The sequence below is a fragment of the Thrips palmi genome, unplaced genomic scaffold (assembly GCF_012932325.1).
Source record: "Thrips palmi isolate BJ-2018 unplaced genomic scaffold, TpBJ-2018v1 HiC_scaffold_16, whole genome shotgun sequence".
In the NCBI taxonomy this organism is placed as follows: domain Eukaryota; kingdom Metazoa; phylum Arthropoda; class Insecta; order Thysanoptera; family Thripidae; genus Thrips; species Thrips palmi.
The window spans coordinates 16,320,061-16,339,756 of NW_023144625.1; the positions used below are offsets into that span (position 1 = coordinate 16,320,061).

At 62.8% G+C, this 19,696-nt stretch overlaps 1 protein-coding gene across 1 annotated transcript in view; it reads right to left on the reverse strand.

Moving 5' to 3' along the window:
* The window catches only part of LOC117643043 (Down syndrome cell adhesion molecule-like protein Dscam2), a 48,598-nt gene extending 31,445 nt beyond the window's left edge, over positions 1-17,153 (reverse strand). The window contains exons 1-3 of the mRNA XM_034381681.1: positions 17,147-17,153; positions 14,638-14,724; positions 5,165-5,212 (exon numbers count right to left, since the gene is read on the reverse strand). Of these exons, the coding sequence (XP_034237572.1) occupies positions 5,165-5,212; positions 14,638-14,724; positions 17,147-17,153 (142 nt within the window). The remainder of the gene's footprint in view (positions 1-5,164; positions 5,213-14,637; positions 14,725-17,146) is intronic.
* Positions 17,154-19,696: the final 2,543 nt, after the last annotated feature.

Genomic DNA, 19,696 nt, shown 5'->3' on the forward strand with positions numbered 1-19,696 from the left:
ATGAAGAAACTAAAACAATTACATTGAGTGATTAAAATAATATAAGGATTGAAAAGGGAATATCTTTTAGAAGTTTTAGTTATTTCTTTTAAAGGTTTACGTTGAAATACTTGACGTTGGAGACTTTTAGAAGACACGACTCAACTTCCATATGAAAACCTATATGGCTGGATGTAACCAATTCATAAAATACTATCTGGTTATCTGTTTGCTTATTTTATAATGTTCCATATTGGTCAGGTAGCATGTGACAAAGTATCGTGGAAATCAACAAGCCACAAAATTTAGCCAGCTTGTCGCCAAACAAGGTCTAGCTAAGTGGCATCAAATTCATTATGACTGGATGATAAAATGTCAAACACAAATAAAACTAGAAAGCATTATAATGCAATGCGTCTGAGAAGTTGAAAAGGTAACGACTCCAGTCGTTGAAAATTAAGACCTTGAAGGCTCTCTGAATTAAATCACTCCACGGTGTCTTGGTTTCTGAGGCAAATTCATTATAAATTACATTTTAGACAAGTAGATTTCGCTCATAGTACAGAGAAGCTTACAGTAAAACTGTAGTTTTCTAGCAGTTGAACTATAGTTCCTGAGGAAAGCCGGCCTTTCCATGTGGTCGTGTAGCCAAGCCCCCATCCACAAGGAAGCTCAGTAGTGCAGAGGTCAAGGCCTCTGCCTCACAAGCCATGGGTCCGAGGTTCAACTCCCGGCAACAACCAATGAAAACACACAATTAACACGAAGTCAATCACCTTAGGGGTCAGAGGGAGGGACAGTCCCCTAAAAACAAGGTTCCAAAATTAAAAATTTTGAATTTTGAACCAAATTTTGAAACTGCAGATTGTCTTCTCTTTTGAACTAACTCTGGCTGTGTAACTTAACTACAGTAAAACTGTACTTTGAACTATAGTCAACTGATCTGAAGACTAGGACAACCTGGGTCAAAAACTATAGTTGTCCGAAATAACTGGTAGTTTTTTTGCAGTTTAATTGTAGTTTACTACACTTCAACTGTAGTTGAACTACACTTTACCTGCAATTATACAATACATTACAGTAATTTAAAGTATGAAAAAAAGTATTTAAAAATTAAGTTGAACATTACAAAAAATCTATATTTTTTCAATATAGTTTAAACTGCAGATCCTTCCACCCGGGATAACTTAGGACACGGTTTGAGATCTAATGCCCTCTCAAATCGCACTCGAATAGCACACATGATGGTACCAATGGAATCCTCGTTCCAAGGGCGATCCACTGGTGCCCTCACGCGGTCTATTCACACCCTATCCGGGGACCTGGAGCCGAAAATATGTCCAAAGTTACGTCCAGGCGGCTGCTCTTCCCTTCCGGGGGCCACCGCGCCGCGCTGCGCCGCGACGGGGCCGTGAATCTGGCGCTAATGAGTGCGGCCGGCCCGCCTTGGCTGCCTCGGCCGCCTGGTTAGTTACCATTACTTTCGCCAAATCCCGGCCAAGTCCCGCCCTGGCCCCGCCGCGCCCCGCCACCGAGCCATGGTCATGCCACCCGCAGTGCAAATTTCCACCCGCAACACCCCTATAAAGACTAGAGGACGCGCGACAAACAATTCCAATCGAGTTTCCGCCGCACGTTTCCGCCGCCTTTCTACCGCGTTCCCCCCCCCCCCCCCCCCCCGCTCGTCGCGCACCGCGCACCAACAAAAGCGTTCAGTGGTTCCGGCCGGCATTATTTTTGGTCGATTCGATGCCACTAACGAATTCGGTGGTGCGGTAAAAACCGCAGCGGGAAAGCGAGAGCCGGCGAGAGCTCCCTCCCGGTGCGGACGGGCCCTGCTTGGCCCTGCTTCACCCTGCTCCAACTCCACCCGGCCGGCTGCCCTGCCGCCTGCGGTCGGCCCAACTACGCAGGCTAACGCAGGCTAACGCAGCACCGCCATGCATTTAAGATGCGACGTGGCCGGCGGGGCCAGCAGCACGCCCGCAGCCCACCCCAGGACACTCCACGGGGCTTAGGGACCGCCCCTGGGACACTTGGCAACCAAATGTTGTTTAGCCTGCGCCGGAAATCAACAAAGATTACTCCCGCCCCGTAATCTCTTTCCCCTGTCCCGCCTCGCAGCGATGATGGCGTTGATGACGGCGGTGATGATGATGCTGGCGGGCGGCGACGGAGTCAAGACGGCCGGGGAAGCGCCCGTCGACGGCCGGGTAGGCAGCCCGGCGCGCGGCCCTGCTCGGCGGGAGTGCCTACCCCGCGCTTGGCGGGCGGCTGCCAGCGGGGCTCGACCAGTGCGACCAGCACCGACACGGCCAGCACCAGCAGGACCGGCAGCAGGGGGAGGAAAGGCGCACAGAGTTGTCAAAATTATGCAAACCGGCGCCGTGAGAGGTGTGTTGAGGGAGGAGCCGGGCATTCTCAATAGGTCGCTGGAGAGCGGCGGCAGCAGCGCAGGGAGAGGGTGAGGGGGGAGTTGTTGTTAGCGCCGTACGAGAATGAAGTGAGGGCTGCGAACCATGTGTGTATACTTAGGGCCGGAGTGGCGAGCAAGCTGGGAGGCAGAAGCGGGGACGGGGGACGGGGAGGCGTCATTCACCACATCATATTTCAGAGGCAACGCGCGAAAAACTTGACACGTGCTCTGCGCCTGACCTTCCACCGCTCCGCTCTCTCTCCGTCCCTCTCTCTACCCCTCTTCCCCCAGGAGAGACACGCGAGGGCGGGAAGCGGAGAGCGGAGAGCGGAGAGCAGAGCGGAGAGCAGAGCGGAGAGCAGCGGCGGAAGGGAACATTGGGGTGAAAAAAAGTTGGTGGTGGACGCGGGTGACGTCTAGAGCCCCCCCTTAACGAGGAGGTTCATCCAGCCGGGCAGCGATGCAGGAGTGGGAAATTCATTTTCTGCGAATCTCGTACAAACAGCTTTTTTACATACTTGTATTTTGTTTGCTGTACCACACTTTTTTATTGACTGGGATCTCTAAGATTCTCCGACACCAACTACGTAGTTTTCTTTCGGTGGTTACTGATTACAGCTCTAGCGGCTTACGATTTTTAGCCGCACACCGCGCGCAGAAAACGGGAAGCCTTTTTCCTCCTCGGTGGAGTACCGTGGCTGTGTGACACCGATCGGGGCTCTGCGAACCAGGTCGCCCGAGGCCTCGAATGTTCCTGCGTCGGAACGAGAGGCCGTGCAGTGCTTCCTGGAACTGCTGCCACAACAAAACCAACCCGACTCACTCTTTCAACGCGTGGGAGAATGATCGCCTTTATACTGCTTCAAAAGCACGGGTGAAAAAAGGAACATTGATGAAAACCTCCCGTAACCTTGCCGTAGCCTTTAAAAACCAATGTAGTGGAGCGAAGTTGAAACTGATCACCCATCTCTGAGCAATAAACCCAATTTATTTGGAGCTCAGGCGAATGTTGAAAACGCCGAGAGCCGGATGCTAAAACCACGGGAAGAGGAGAGACTTGCGAGCGAAATCACTAACGCTATCCAAGTTTTTATCCGCGTTGACCGAGTCGGAGAGAGACGTAGCGGAGCTGCGCGGCGTCCACGCCTACGTGCCGGCGGGGAGAGAAAGAGTGAATGAGGGAGGGGGAAGGGGAAGGGAGGGGGAGAATGGGAGGCGGGGCCAGTGCACTCGACAAACATGGATCATGCTGTGTCGTGTTGGTGTATCTTCCAACCCTGCCACACGCACTCCGTTCATCCCGAGTGTGTGTGTGTGCACACAGGCACACACACACCAGCACACTTATTCTATCCCTGCGGCTCTCAGCCCCCCTTAAGCTCCACCTTCTACTAACATGGGGGTCGCCGTGATTGTAGTGGGAGTGAGACAGAGTGAGGCCCACGCAGCTCGCCCCGAAACACAATAAGTGCCGCGGCATTCCCAGTCCCGGGGCCTGGCGTGGCGTGGCGGGGCGGGGCGGGGCGTGGCGTGGTCTGGAATGGCGGGGCGGGGTGCGGTGGGTCCACGTTCCTCGCCAAAGTGGTATGGCGCGCCATTCTCCGGGATGGACGACACATAATGCCCCGTGATGCTGCGCCGTGCCGTGCCGTGCCCTGCCGTGCCGTGCCGTGCCGAGCCGCACCGCGCTGCGCCACGGCCACTCGTTGACTGCGAGCTGCGAGACGCATTCCCCGTCAAGCAGGCCGTAGCCATTCCTGTGCGGTGAGGGTGGCGGTTTCGCGGCGATCGAAGAATTCGCTGGCCGTGAGACGCTAGGCGCGCGGTGTGAGCTTCCATCTTGAGACTCCCAACGCAAAAGAGAGACACAGCTGGATTCTGTGTGTTTAGAATCAGCCTGCAGTTAATTCACTCTCAGCGAGCAGTGCCTAATTTCAGACCAGCACATAATCTTTACGATAATAATAACCGAATCTCGGCGGCGGGGATTCCGGAGAACTTTCCAACAGTGAACTATCTGGGTCTGGAATGCGGTAAAGCAAGCGAGTGGCGGAGCCGTAGACCCCGACGCCACCGTCGCAACGAAATTCCCGAAAATACGAAACACACACACTGCAACGCCGCAACAACAGCGATACAGCCTCTGAGTGGGCAAACCGTTGTGTCCAACTTTTGAAGCGCCAATGCACCAGCCAGCGCAGCCGGGGCAGCGAGAGTTCGAGTCGGGCCAGGCCGTTTCGCGGCGCTCCGCTTTCACTGTATTTAAAAGTTTCTCCTACCGCCAGCCCGCAGCCCGGCAGCCCACAGCGTGCCTGCCCGCCTGGCGGCGGGTGATTATTTACACCAATACCACTTACAGAACGACCGCCCCGCCAATGAACGTGAACGCGCGGGCGCGTGCGTGTGTGTGTGCGTGTGTGAATACGAGAATTTGTTAAGCTCATCCCGCCCCGGCCCCGCCCCGCTCTCTAATTCTTTTCCTCCCGCTGGCCTCGCCTCCGGCCGCTCCGGCCGCAAAAGCAGGGAAAAAAGCCACCAACAACAACATCGACAAGAAAATAACACGGAAAACAAAAATCCGGACGCGAATATAAGAGTTTCCCTCGTAATGACGGGAGCGAAGAGAGCGAGATGCCCAGCGAAGAGAGATGGCAAATGCAATTGAGTTTCAAGCGCGGGGCATGACACACGCTCACATTGTATGCAGAGCGGACGTTAGACCGCGGAGAGGGACGCTGAGCGACGCTCGAAGTCAGAGCGAAAGCTTACCTGTCGATAGGAGGAGAGCTGCAGCCACCAGGTGTACAGTTATGCCGGCTGCAACAGAAAAACCAACACAACATTTCACTAAAACATTAAGGCTCGATAAGGCGGGACGGAAAAGCAACCCCGTCGTTTCTGGGATCTGGAGGCGCAGCTCACCGGGAAGACCGCGCAGCGCCTTCGAACTCAAATTACGAGCAATTTGGCGGGAAATTACGGTAATGGAAACCGATGCTACCTCCATGGAAGGCATAATTAGTGCGCCTCAAACTTCGGCATGGCTGCCAGGGCGGCCCGAGAGCGGCCCGTGTCCAGGAGCGGGATGGGACGGGCCTCGGGACGGGCCCGCGCCGAGTTGGACCGAGTTTACTTGAGTTTACCCGCCTAGACTGCGCGGGAAAATTAAAAAGAAATTTGACGCGCAGCCTCTCGCACGTTTCAGCGGCTCGATGGGGACATTATTAAAAAGCAGGCCTGCCAAAGGGACGAGACGAGCGAAGCATATAATGGTGGTCAGCCGAGCGGACTGTCTAAACGCGATTCCAACTTGACTTGAGAGTAGGCTGATGGTTGATACGGCAAGGGGATGATTCCGGCCTCGGTGGACTCATTCCCCGTTTCCCCAAAACAACAGCGAAGCCTGGTCGGGCGGCCGCGCCTGGCCGAGCCTTGCCAAGCCCCGCCTCTCTGCGGTGCTCTGCGGCCTGCGGGATGATGGGTGGTGCGGAGTGCGGATCGGATTGGCAATAACATAAAGGCCCATAAGCCTTTCCTGCGCGGCCGGGCCGGCGGGGCTAGCTCGCCGTCGTACAATCGCCGGACTCGCTGGTCACTGTCCGTGAATGGCTGTTTGCGGTAGGGCGGCTCCGAATTGGATGCACGCTGATATTGGCCCATCACCATCGTTTTCCAGGATACACTCACACACTCACGCGGTGACTCGCACCCACGCACACCTCTTTACACTCGCACCCTTTTCGTCGCTATCCATATACAACATACAGCCACGTCCTCCCGCCCGCCCGCCCCTCCGCTCTCATGTCTGTCAGTGCTCCGCTGCCGCCCTGCAGCTCCAAATTGATTATTTTGTCGGCCTGTGTGCAGGAATCTCATCTGGGGCTTATTGCCCGCTTGTCCACACACAAGGGCCGCCGTGGGCCTGCCGAGGGGCCGCCAGGCTGCTGCGTGCGGCGATGGCGGTGGCGGCGGCGTTGGTGGTGGCGGCGCTGGTGGTGGTGCGGCCCCGCAGCCTTAGCCAGCACAGCGTGTGTGAATACCCGGCGGTGGCAACGCGCGGCTCTGGCAGTTTCTACCCCGTTACCCCTTTCCCCGGCCATTTCCCTCATCCATCTCTTCCTCGCCGAGCGGCCGCCCCTCCTCGCCGCATCCCGCCCCACCCGGCCACGCTACGCGTCAAGGCGCGCGCGTGAACCCGTGAAGAATTCCCTGCTGGTTTCCCGCCCTGGCCCCGGCTGCCCTCGGCCCGTGCCGTGTGCACACTGGAGAGGGAACTGTTTGCCCATGCATTTTAAAGTGGTGTCGGAGGGGAGGGGTGGAGAGAGGAGGGCACTGTAGTGTTGGGAGGGCGCAAGGGGACCATGCGGGTGAGGCGGGTGACAAGACCGGAAGGAGGAGGTGGGGGAGGGAGGTGACCCCGCACGCCCCGCGCCTTTTAGCCTGGCGCGTGCTGGAGGGGGGAGAGGGGCTTCTCGATGAATTACTTTCCATTAGCGCGGCCCGCCTGGCCGCGGCCCTCCAAGGCCCTCCCGACGAGGCCCTCCCGACGAGGCCCTCCCGACGAGGCCCTCCCGACGAGGCCAACACGGCCGCGCCAACACGGCCGGGCCGAGGCCCTGACAATGAGAGAAGGCAAAGTAAGTCCTTCGCCCTGCTTATTTTCTTAGCAGTCTTCCTCATTTGCCTGGAAGGGGAGGGGAGGGCGTTGCGGCTGGCGAGGCGAGGCGGTGGGGGTGGAGGAGGTAGAGCAGGGACGGGGAGGAGAGAGACAGGCGCAGAGAGAGCCGACCGCGGTGCTGTCACAGCGCCGCAAGAAATGTCGTAATTTACCGCTTCGAGTTACGCTGATTAAATTTTATCGATTTGCCGCGCGTTCCTTTCACCCTTCCTGTCTTCGCGGCAAAAAACGGCGAGCCGTTCGCGTTCGGCCGGTGGCCGCGCCCGGGCCGGCCGGGCCGTCCTGACCGCAGCAGCGGCACGCACCCCGCGGTCTGCCCACCGAGCCGAGCGGTTCCGAAAAGCCCTTCCGAAGGGCCGCTCCGAAGGGCCGTGCCGTCGCGCTGTCCCTCTCGCACTGCTACGGGGCGGCCCTCGAGCGCAACAGGGACAGCAGACCGCTGCGGTTCAAGGCGGATGGTTTATTCAGGGGCGGCGTCGCGAGTTTCGCCCTTACCTGGAATCCCCTCACCGTCTCCCCATGCTTCCAGTGCCTCCAGTGACGACGCCTGGACGATCTGGACGGACCGGACGAAGCCGAACTCGAGACGCGACACGATGTGACGCCCTGACGTCACTCGCACGGACCGTCCCGTTCGGACCGTCCCGACGTCTGTCTCGTTACTTTTTCACGATCCCCGGCGGCAGGTGAGTGAGACGCGGCGACGCTCCTCCCTCGCCACCCCGCGCCCGCCTGGGCCTGGGCCGCCTCGGCCAACGGGGAATCGGCCGAATGCGACCAACACCTGTCGGCGAGCAGCTTCGAGAGCCTCCCTGCGCCTCCCTGCGCCTCCCTGCGCCTCCCTGCGCCTCCCTGCGCCTCCCTGCGCCTCCCTGCGCCTCCCTGCGCCTCCCTGCGCCTCCCTGCGCCTCGCCGCCGCGCTGATCTTACTTCCACCCGGCCAGCAGACTGATCCCGGACACTCACCCACCACCTGTCTCTCTCGCACTTGAACGGGACACCTCGAGTGCGAGAGAGACGCAGCGACGAGAGCACACTATTCGGAATCAGTATGCAGCAAGAGTGGCTAGGAAGAGCGGCAGTGGCAGAGCCACCCCTCTCCCAGGCCCCAGAGCCGCTGCCGGCCCTCGCGGCACGGTCCCTGGGGCCAGCCAGCAGCCCGGCAGCCCGGCCAGCATCCCAGGCGACCTCCCGCGCGACCCGTAGCAGGTGGGAGCCGACAAGGGCGCTGCCTGGCGCCACACTGTCGGGGTGGCCGGCCCATGTGTGCCGACGCCGACATCCGCATATGGACCCCGTGCGTGTGAGCGAGAGAGAGTGTGTGCTTTTTCTTTTATTCGTATTCAGTGCTCGGGAAACAGAAAGGCGCCTCCTCGTCGTGCGGCTCTCCCACCAAAACTAGCACGGAGCTCACCGAGCTCACGCACCAGCGGGGCCAGCGGGGCCGGAGGGGCCAGTGGGGCCAGCGGGGATGGGGGCTCAAGCCCCCGCACAGAGGGGGCTCACACGACAAGGACACACGCACGCACGCGCGCCCACACAGACACACACAGACACATAGAAACACATAGACGCACACACACACACCACCGCCAGGGCACCTCCAGAGCAGCAGAGAGGCAGGACTGGTATGGCCTCGCAAGGCTGGTATGGCGAGCCCCAGACAAAAGGACAGTAGATCCCAGCCGAGGTAGACCCCGGCCCTGGCCAAGCCATACCCGGGCTTGTGCCCGTATAGTGGCTCCTCCTCACCCCTCCCCCCTTCCCCGCCACCGCCGTCTGTATAGAGCCCCATTCCACGCGAGGCGAGAGTGGAGCCAACTTTACTTGATTGTGTATGCGTACTATAACCCTCAGTAAATGTAGCCCCACTTTACCTGGCCGAAAACAAGCGCGTTTTCATTCTGGCCGCGAACTCGACTTCGCCGCGAATTGTGACTAACCTTTCTAGGGCCTTGCGGTGTGGCGGCAGTTTGGCGGGGCCGTTAGTTCCGCCTGGGGCCGCCCTCGCCACCCCACCCCGCTCCGCCACGCCACGCCACGCCACGCCACGCCACGCCCTTTCGCGCTGGCGTCGCGAGGCCCAACGCAGCCAGACTCATTATTTTAGCCCCCGCCTTAACAAATAGCGCGTCGCCGTCTTGGGGCCGCGTTGCCGCCGTCGCCGTCGACGCCGTGCTGAGCCGTGCAGCGCGGACCGAAGACGGAATGGAGCGAGGTTGGGGTAGGGACGGTAGGGAGCCCCGCACCCTCATAACGCCGTCCACAAACAGGCTGACGGGCAGGCGGGGCTGGCAGGCAGGCGGACAGGCAGGGCTGGCAGGCAGGCAGCAACACAAAGCCCGGCCAGGCCCCGCCGCCACCGCCTGCGACGTCACTCCCGTGATGAGACTTGATTCCATCAGATTGAAGGCGCCGCGCTGCGAGGCGAGGCTGCGGCAGGTTCCGGCTCGGCTAGGACGGCTAGGACTCGGACGGGGGTCTTGCTGCGGCCGGAGTGGCCCCGGGGACCGGCGGACCGGCGCGGGGGCCTCCATGGCGGGGCGTGGCGTGACGAGCCGGGCTGCAGGCTCGCGTAATGGTGGCTATCCTGCACCCTGCCTGCAGGCCGAATCCGGAACAGTCGTCGCCCCGTCCCTGTCGCACTCGCGGCGCGTCCCGTAGGTGTGCGAGAGAGACCGCGCTGTCCTGCCTCGGCCGCCACGCTCTCGAATGTCACGCGGTCGATACCCCACGATACTGGCGCCCTGCTGCTCGCTGCTGCTCCGCTGCGCTGCTGTCCCCCGGGCCGTACGGCGTGGCCCAGGCAGGCCCGGGCGGCCGCATCGGCCAGCCAGGCAGGCCGCACCGAGCGCGACGACCAGCAGCGACACGGCGCGGAGTATCGACCCTCTAAATGCACCTCCATTAAGGGCATTGTAGCCACAACAGCGGTGGGGCGGGGCGAGGCGGGGCGGCGGGGACGAGGGCCATCTCGTTGAGTGAGGCGCGGCGGCAGCCAGCATCCGCGCCGGAGCGGCAGTGTGCAGTGCAGGCAGGCTGCAGGCAAAACGGTCTCGAATCGCGTCCCCTGGCGCGGCGCCGCGGCCTCCGGGACTCTCCACCGCCTCGGCGCAGTCGATAACGAGGCCGAGAGCAATCCACTCCGGGCTGGGCGGGTTGCGGGTTCAACTCCCGGCGGCATTCCGAAGAGTTCCCGGTACGCTGCGGGAGGCAGCGCTCTCGCCGGGAAGCAGCGTGGCCCTTCCGGTTCCTTGTTGTGCTGGCTCCGGTCTGCTCCAGGGTTCCGGGAACATGGTTCAATTCCGAAAGTATGCAGAGCTGCACAACGCGGCCATGGGGGCGGCATGGGACCCCGGGATAGCGCACTCACTGGAAAGATAGGGGTCTGTGAAGCCCTCGACGCGTCCGCGCTGTAGATCGAATTCTCTTTCCGAACACAACGGGACGAAAAAAACGCGTTTCGCTTCGTTTCGAATTTCATTTACTTCCTCCCGGCTCCCCTAATTGCCTGCGCCACACACCGCGGTAAAAAGCGGAAAGGGAGAATGAAGCGAATTCGTCGAGCTGACTGATTTCCTGCTTCCGCGCCGGGGGCCTTTTCGCTTGCTCTCCGAGTCGCGCGTCGAGCGCCGGGACGGTCAACGCCATCGCGACCACCAGCCGGACGTAACGCGCTCTTTAGCCGAGCCACCGCCACGGGGCCACCGCCACGGGACAGGGTCACCACGACGGAGAGCACCAGCCACCATGCCGCGCCGCCCCTGGAGGCCCCCCGCGTGTCGCGCCCTCGCCGCAATCACCCCCCACCCCCAGGACAGAGGGGCCATCACGCTGAGTGAGGCTCACCGCAGTGCACCGCCGCCCCCGCACCGCCCCGACGCCGACCCCGCCCCCGCGACGCCCAGGAGACGCCCGACCGAGCGCGCGGCATGGCTGCGCGGTGCGGTGGGCCGCAACGGTGTCGTCAATTTTACAGAGAAGCTCTCCGACGGCGGCGCTGGCGCGGTGGCGCGGTGGCGCCGCCAAGAACACCGAGATCCGCAATAATTTTTTCACCATTTCGCACGGGCGTCCCCCCTCCTCTCCGTCTAAGGCGACTTGCTGATGGCTCTCGCAAGGAACAGCCCTGCCAGCCCGGCCCGCGCCGCCCCGCGCCGCAGGCAAGGCAAATAGTGGCCCCCTCCTCGCGGGGCCCCGCCTCGCGGCCTCGCCCTCGGCCGCTGCTCGGTTCGGTCTCGGTTCGGCCCCTGGGGTGCAAGCGGAGACGCCGCGCCGCGCACAGTGCGGCACACTGTGCGGCACAACCTGCGGCCGACTCCGCGCCGAGACAGACATTCGACTCGTTTTCCCACTTTGGCACTCCGCGGCTCGCGGCCGCCATGCCGGGGCCGGCCTGCTGCTCGCCCCGCCGCGCGGACCGGGCAAACTGTTGCGCGCGGCAGCCGAATTTTTCATAAAGTTGACAACCGGCGGGCGGAAACAATGGAGTACCCGCGTCGAGTCACGTCGCGGTGGTGAAACGCGTCGGCGTGACGAGTGTGGTGGCCGAAGTGGCGGCCACCGCCCCGCTGCCTGGCTTTTTGTCCCACTCCGTGCGCTTGCTTGTCTGCCGCAATTACGCGTCGGCCGGGGAATATTTTTACATTCCTTTTTGGACAGAAAATAATTACACGCCCTCATCCCCGGGGCTGGCCGCGGCCGGCCGGGTGCATGACGCTACCTCTGCCGGTCCCAATTAATTAAATCTGCATCGGGCGCCATCGGGCGGCGGGGAAGGTTCGGGGAAGGTTCGGGAAATGTTGGGGAAGCGGTCGCCACCGCCCTTTTGTGCCTGGCTGCCTGGCTGCCTGGCTGCCTCGCTGCGCCTGGCTGGCGCTCTCATTTTCCGAGAGAAAGAGCGTGCTGCCGCGGGCCGCGCGGAGCCGAGCCCGGCCCAGCCACACCGAGCCACACCGAGCCACACAGCTGTCACACACTGCGATCCTCCGCTCCCTCATCCCCCCCGTGGTGTAATACGCAGACATGCACCTGCGCGCCGCAGCGCCGCAGCGCCACGCCCGAAGCCACGCCGCCCGCCCCGCCCCGCCCCGCCCCGCCCCGCGGCTTGTGGCCGGGAATGGTCCGCCGGGCTGGCGCGCGGCGCGGAGGGGAGCGCGCGGAGGGAAGAGACGCCAAAAGGGAATGCAACTCGTTGTCGTCCGGGCAAAAAAAAAAGTTGGCCGCGCTGCGAGTGAAATGGAGAGAAGTGCGGCCGGGTGCGACCAGTTTTTGCGACTGTCTGCAGATAGGACCTGAATCAAGCGGATGAGGACACTGCGATAGATTCCTGCTTCGAAGGGCGATCCCTTCGGCGTTTCCTCCATGATTTTGTACACGTTCACATTCGGGCTGCTTCGGTCAGCCCGTCGGAGGGCCAATCCATTGGCACCCCCACGGTTCTGCTTTAGAACAGAGCTCAAAGAGGATCCGTTAATGTCCGGCTAGACTGTTGGGTCTTCCGCCACACTGGGTCGCCGAACTGATTAGCGGCGGCTCTGTGCTTCGCCTGGCTTCGCTCTGCCATTCATCATCAGGCCGGCAAACACGTGAAGAGCTAATGTGTTTTTAGCGCGAGGTGCAGCAGAGCGCGGCCAGGCGATGCGCGGGGCGGCAAGGCGGATGCGTGTGAGGGAGAGAGGGAGAGAGGAAGAGAGAGGGCACAATAAGCAAAGAAGGCGAGGGCGGGGGAAGGGAGGGGAAGACGAGATGCTCCGAATGCGCCGACATGGCTTCCTTCCTGCCGGCAGCGCTGGCGGCTGGCTCGTTCCGAACGGCGTCGCTCTGTCTCTCTCGCACTCGCAGGACGTTTCGCAGGGGTGCGAGAGAGACGGAATCAGGCCGCAGGCACCGCGGCGCCTCCTTCAGGATGAAAAGGCGGCAGGTCCTTCCCGGCCTTCCTCAACGCCCTCAACAAGCCGGTATGACGGGATTCGGCTCGGCTCGGCTCGGCTCCGCAAGGCTCGGCTAGGGCCCGGCTGGGCTCGGCTCGGCTCGGCTCGGCTCGGCAAGGCTCGGCAAGGCTCGGTAAGGCTCGGCTCGGCTCGGCAAGGCTCGGCACGCTGATCGCGGCGAGGCTGCCGAGGAGAAGGAAGAGTCGGCCGACAAAAACCGAAAACCGCGCGAGAAGTCTGGAAGTCTCGGTGGGGGAGATTAACGCGAGAGGCGAGGGCTGCGCCATGGCTGCATTCACTGACTGGGGCGCCTTCTTTAGGCATTGCGGCGTTCCTTCGTCGCTCCGCGAACTTGCAGCCCCAGTCGGCAGCCGGTGGCGCAGAGCGCGCAGAGTTTACGAGGCCTTCCTTGTACAACTATTGAAAGCGCGAGCCTGGAGGGAGCCACGTGGGAGGTGAGCCAAAACGCCTTGTAAGCGGATAATTCAGCGTACCCGCTGGACCGCAGGGCAGGCTGCCTGCCTGGCTGCCTGGCTGGCTGCCTGGCTGGCAAAGGCGGGCGCCGACAGGAACAGGACGGCGACGCCAAAAGTCGCGAGGCGAGTTTTATGAAAATGTCGTTAGCGCGACGTCGTCACCCGCCGTGGGACTTTGGCGGCCGCTGAATGGAGGCGGGGCCAGACCGGCCAGACCGGCGAGACGGTCCGCGGGGCCTTCGAACCAGATAGATTGCACTTTGGTGATTGGCGCGGGGCAGGGCGTTTGGCACCGCCCGGCGCCCGGCACCGCCACGCCACGCCACGCCGCGTCGTTTCGACGGTCAGTGAAGTCGGCGGAACAGTTAAACGAGAAAAGCGTCGGAAAGTCGGAAGTAAAACGCGCCGTGTGTTTTGCAAGCGGGAAATAAAAATAATTTTGGGCGCGGAGGGCGGGGCGATTCGAGTGAGGGCGCGGCGAGGGCCGGAACGAGGCCATCGACTCTCCTCGCGGCCGTCATATTAGATTTGTAGAATTAATTCCATTATTCTCTTCTTTTGAGAGCGAAAAGCGAAAAGCCGGGCGAACGGGACGCGGGGCGTTGAGCGGACGATAAAAGAAAGACGGTCGGGTGCCAGTGTGTGTGTGTGTGTGTGTGTGAGAGAGAGAGAGAGAGAGAGAGAGAGAGAGAGAGAGAGAGAGAGAGAGAGAGAGAGAGAGAAAGAGAGAGCTAGCCGATAGAGACATCCAGCGGCCGCCTTCTAGCACATAATGCCGCCCCCATCCTGCCTCCCGAAAGAATAATGACCTGCCTGATGCTTTCGGAAAACGTTTGTCTGTCCCGGGTTTCTTTTTGCGGAGCGACTTCCCGGGACTGCGTCGCCATCGCTCTGTTGTGACATGATGGGCGAAAGCCGAGGCGAAGCCGCGCACAAACAAGGGAAGAAAGTGGAGCGAGATTAGGAGCGCAGGCTGCAGGGCCTGGCTGCCTGTCTGCCTGGCTGCCGTGCCAAGACCACCAACAAGTCGGGGCCCGGTGTCCGGGCGGTGTCCGCCATCCGCCATCCATCACACTAAGGTTGCCGACACCCAGACCCCCGTCACGTTGTCCGCACGCTGCGCGCTACGCGGCGCCCCGCTGCTCGCGGCCTTACCTTGACGGCGTGGTCGCGGCCTCCTCGCCGGCGGGCTGCTTGGGGTGCCGGGAGGCCGCCGACCCCCGAGGGGGCCGCGCCGTGGCCCTGCCAGCACGCCGGTCTGCGTCGGCCTGCGTCGCCAGCTACGACATGGCGCGCCGTGGCCGGGTCGGCCGGGTCGGCCGGGTCCTCGCGGCGGCACTGCTTCGCGACGGCGGCGCGCGTGGTCGCGTGGTCGCGTGGCGCCGCGGCGTGGCGCAGCGAGGACGCGGGGCGTCGGTGGGGTGCTGCGTCGCGCGGGCCTAGCCGAGCCAGACTCCCGGGCCGCCGCGCCGCGTCCCGGCCAGAGGCGGCCAGAGCCCCAGCCCAGCAGCCCCTCTGCACCAGCGCCACCAGCGGGCTGCGCGGGCCGCGTGGGGTGGAGGGGGAGGGGCGGCAGAGGGAGAGGGAGCCTCAATCGATGCCGGTTGGAGTATTTGTAACATCCCTCTCTCTCTCCCGCGCGCTCTCGCTCCCGCACGGCCACACGCGGTCTGTCCGGGCGGGTGTGCCAGAGTAATCTTCTCCGTCTCTCTCCCATTCACCGCCCCCGGCCGCCTCCTCCAGCCGCCCCTGCCGCCCCCGGCAGCCCCCGGCAGCCCCCGGCCCGGCGTTCACCCTCTCACACCTCCGGGCCCCGAATCCCGAATGGCGCCTCGGCGGGCCTTGGCGCCTTGGCGCCCTTTGCCGGCCGTTCTCTCCATTTGTTGATTGTTTTAAAAGTGACTCCTTTCTGGGCTGGGCGCCTTGGCGACCTTGGCGCGCTTCGCCTCGCCTCGCCGGCAGCCTGTTGTGCGGATTATGTCATCAGGGCGGCAGCGGCGGCAGTGGCTCGTCCCGGGTCGCCGACAGCCCTGCCGACACTGCCGACAGCCCTGCCGCGCTGCCACAGCCACGGCGACAGCACGGCGACAGCACGGCGACAGCCTGCAGCCGGCGCCGCGGCCCCGTGTCGAGTGGCAGCCCTTAGCACTTCTTTATAGGCACGAAGCGGCCATAATATTGGAGTTGACTTCCAGAAAAGAATTTCAAAAATGAAACAAAAACAGTTTTTACGACAGATTTTTGTAGATTTTACTGGCCGAAAATGAATCTGCCTCGAGTAAAATGAAGGCGGGGAGAAGGCCTTTGTCCTCGTCTCTCAAGTTATTAAACCCTTAAAGTGCAGGAGACGGCACGGAACATCGAGCAAAGGGCAGCGGCGCCGTGATGGCTCTGGAAGCACATCCTCCCTCCGCATTTCCTTCTCGGCTGGAGCAGCATCACAGCGGAACAGGAGTTGTTGCGAAGATGTGAGCTAGCCCAACAAACCATCAAAATTTCCAAGAACGAGTGAGACACACAAAAAATGTTGTTTTTGTTTGTTTGTTTCTTTGCTTGTGCTGTATTTTTTGGTGAGAGTGGGTCGCTGCTATGTTGGCCGAGGCCTGCGCTGCCTTTGCTGCCTGTGTCGGGCCCTTGGCAGCCCTTGGCTTGGCCGGGCCGCTCGACGCACTTTAACGCTCGCTGCGTCTGGCCTTTGTGGTGCCGTGCCGTGCCGTGCCGCGCCGCTCCATCGGGCTGCAAAGGTTTTTCGAGTCGCGCCGTCCACGCCTTGGTCGCTGCACCGAGGGCCGAGGGGAGGGACACTGATGCCCGTCGTCGCGCTGCCTCTGTCGCACTCGTGGGGCGTCCCACCGGGGTGCGAGAGAGCGACGAAAACGACTCTTCGGCATCACTCGGCCGCTGCTGGCGCCCCGGCGCGTTCCGTCGCTGTATAATCTTCCGGCTTGTTGACGGCGTGCACTATTTGCCTCTTCTTCAGCCTCCAGCGCGGGTCCTGGCGGGCCGGCTCGCCGGCTCGGCTTCCCTCTGCCCCGGGGCGTTGGCGGCCGTCTTGCCAGCCGCCCCGGCGGCCCGATGCCGTTGTTTGTGCCCTTTGTTCACGGGCCCCTTTATGGACCACTTTTCGGGGCGACGCGCCACTCGCTACGCTGCTCTCGGCTTCTGTCTTTCGGCCCCCATTCGCCGTTCGCCGAGCGGACGATGCCTTGGAACCGTTCGGAATGCCGCGCGAGTGAAACTACGCGCCACATCGAAAGTCCGCGCAGTATCACTCTGGTCTCCGGGACCACGTGAGTGCGCGTGTGCGCACGAAAATCCCACCCCGTTGTTCCCTCTTCTCGTTCCCCAGTGCCTTTGACACCTCCTCGGACCCTCTGACCCTTTGACCCTTCTGACCCTTTGATCTCGTCCTGCGGCTCCTCGGAGTGACACTAGTGCGTCGCGCGGTGGCGACCCGGGGGAGGGGGTCCGCGCGGCGGGGCGGCGGGGTGGCGGGGCGGCGGGGGGAGGCACTATATCAGATTGAATAGCAACACCAGCCACGCCAGCCCGGCACGCACCTGTCGGCCCGCTGTCAGCACAATACACAAAGTGTATGAAAAGAAAACAGCGGCGGCAGCGGCGGCAGCGGCGGCTCGAGGCGCAAGGATTCATTCTGACGAACTTAACATGCCGCGCACACACACCATGGAGCCGCTCCCTCCCTCCTCCTCTCTCTCACACACAAGGTGTGACTGGAAAGCAGCGCACAAACGTAACAAAAGTTTGTCTCCGCGTGCATCAGCAGTAGCTCCACGCCGTAGGACCGTAGGCGGGCGGCGGGGGAAACTATATAACCAGATGGCGAGAATTTCTCAAAGAAAGTTTCCCGCGCAGACCGGGCCGGTCGCCACTCCTTCCTCCCCTCCCCTCCCCTCCCCTTATCTCCCGCTTCCACTTCCTCTGCGACACCATGCTTAATAGATAAAAGTTAACAGCGACACCGCACGGCGCAGCACGGCGCAGCACCGTCGGCCCATGTGAGGACGCGGCGGGGCGGGGCGGGGCTGAGCTGCTGCGTGGCCGGGAAAGTTGTTGCCTTCCGATGTAATCTTAATGCTGGCCGAGCGGGGCGGGGCGGGGCGGGGCGGGGCGGGGCGGGGCGTGCTGAAGCCAAAGCCAGTGTCGGGGCCACTGGAGAGGCTGGGCCCGCCGGATATGCTGGAGAGGCGGCTGGAGAGGAGGCGTCGCGCGGAACTGCTCAAGTGGCAGAATCTGCTGAAACGGCAGGGGGATCCTCCCGTGGAGAGAGATCCAGCGGATGGAACGACGGCGCGCTGCAGCGGCTCGGGCTGGCCTTGAGGGTAGCGTGGCTGGAACGACCGCCGCTGGAGAGGATCCTGGAGCGGGTCCTGGAGTGGCCTCTGGTGTTGTAATAACGCAACGCACCTCAATAATACATCCCGGCCGTTCCCGCCACGCCGAGCGCCGCCAAGCCGCCAAGCGCGCCGCCGGAGGAGGTCAACAGAGGAGGAAACTTTACGCCGTACCGTGCGCGTGTTTGTTGTTTTGCTGGCCGGCCCACGCCAGGGGCGCCAGGGCAATATTTTTCCTCTCCAGCAGACCTCACCAACACGCGTGGCCGCCAAGCGTCTCAAGGTTGTGCCGTCGTTAGTCGAGGCAGCACCGTGACGACGGGCGCACCGTGGCGTGGCGGGGCGGGGCGGGCGGGGCGGGGCGGGGCGGGCGGGGGGGGGCGGGGTGCGGCGTGGCGAGGCGTGGCGCGGCGCGGCGACCCGTAGAATGCACACTAATTGCCGGGGCCCCGTTGTCCCCCCCTCCTCCTCCTCCTACGTCACCGGCGTGTCCCAAGACTCCACAGGCTTCGCTGAGCTTCGCCTTGGCCGAGCTCCGCACTGCTCCGCACTTTGTGCTTCGAAGCCAGTCTGGAGGCTGCTTTCGGTGCTTTCTGCGCTTTCAGCGCTTCCGACGCTTTCGGCCCCCCGGCCTGACTGGCGTCGTCCTGGCGTGGCCCTGGTGGCGGCCCGGCCACCGAAAAGCGACAGGTCGAGCCAGTCACGACGTCGCGACACGGCGGCCAATCAGCGGCGAGGCGACACGCCGCCCGAAAAACCCTGCAGCGGCGAAACGAGGAACAAAACGAGGCGGCGAGTTTAAATCTAGGGGTCGTGTTTTTCCAGGCATGGCCCTGCTATTGTCCAGAGAGTTCCGGAGCGGCGGCGGCGGCGGCGGCGCCTCGCCTCAGGACGACGACCGGCTCGGCTCCGGCGCCAGCTCCGGCCTGGGTTCCAGCTTCGGCTCCAGCCTCGGCTCCAGCGGAGGTTGTTTACAGATTCTGAGACCATTGTGCTTTAATCGGTGAGCGGTCCAAGTCCCGAGCGGTCCTGGCGGTCCTAGGCTGGTTCCGCGTCGCGCCTTCGTCTCGCCGTCTCGCTCGCTCTCACGCGGCGTCGCGTAGCGCGCGTAGCGGTGCGAGAGAGACAGAGCGAGACAGGCGGTCTTCGCCTCGGCTCCGCTTATCGGGCTGCGCAGCGCTTTGTTGGCGAGGCGCGCCGACGCCAGGACGGCCGTGCCGGACAATCCCAAATGCAGCCTCACAAGCCCGAGGAGCGCCCGCGCAACGCGGGCTAGGCCACGCCGCGCGCACGCCTGCGTGGCGGGACTGCCTCCCGGCCAGGGGCTCCCTGCCCCGCTGACTCGCCTCCTCGCGGCTTGCAGGGTCCGCGTCGTCCGCGGCCTCGTCGGCGTCCTCGCACCCGCCGCCGCCACCACCGCTGCCCGGCGCGCTGCGGTGGCCCCGCTGGCTGGGGCTGCTGCCCGTGGCGCCCGTGGCCGCGGCAGGCAGGCTGAGGCTGCGGGTGTCTCCCGGCTGGGTGCTGTACTCCGCCGCCCTGCTGTTCGTGTACGGGCTGTGCTTCGTCGCCGTGCAGCTCAAGCTGGTCACGGCAAGTAGAAACAGTCTGCAGCAATCCACCGCAGTCCCACGATCCCCCTTTTTCCAGTGCTGTGGCTAGAGCGGAATTCGAACGTGCTTCCCCGCGGCGTCCATCAGGGCGCGGCCGCGCGGCCCGACACGCGTGCCGACGCGGTGTGTTGCGGTGTGTCGCGTGCCTCGGGGCCGTATCGCACACGCGAGACGCCGCGAGCGTGACTAGCACGCGGAAGCTCTCTGCGAGCTTGCGGGGCTTGCGGGGCTTGGGGCGCCTTGGGGCCG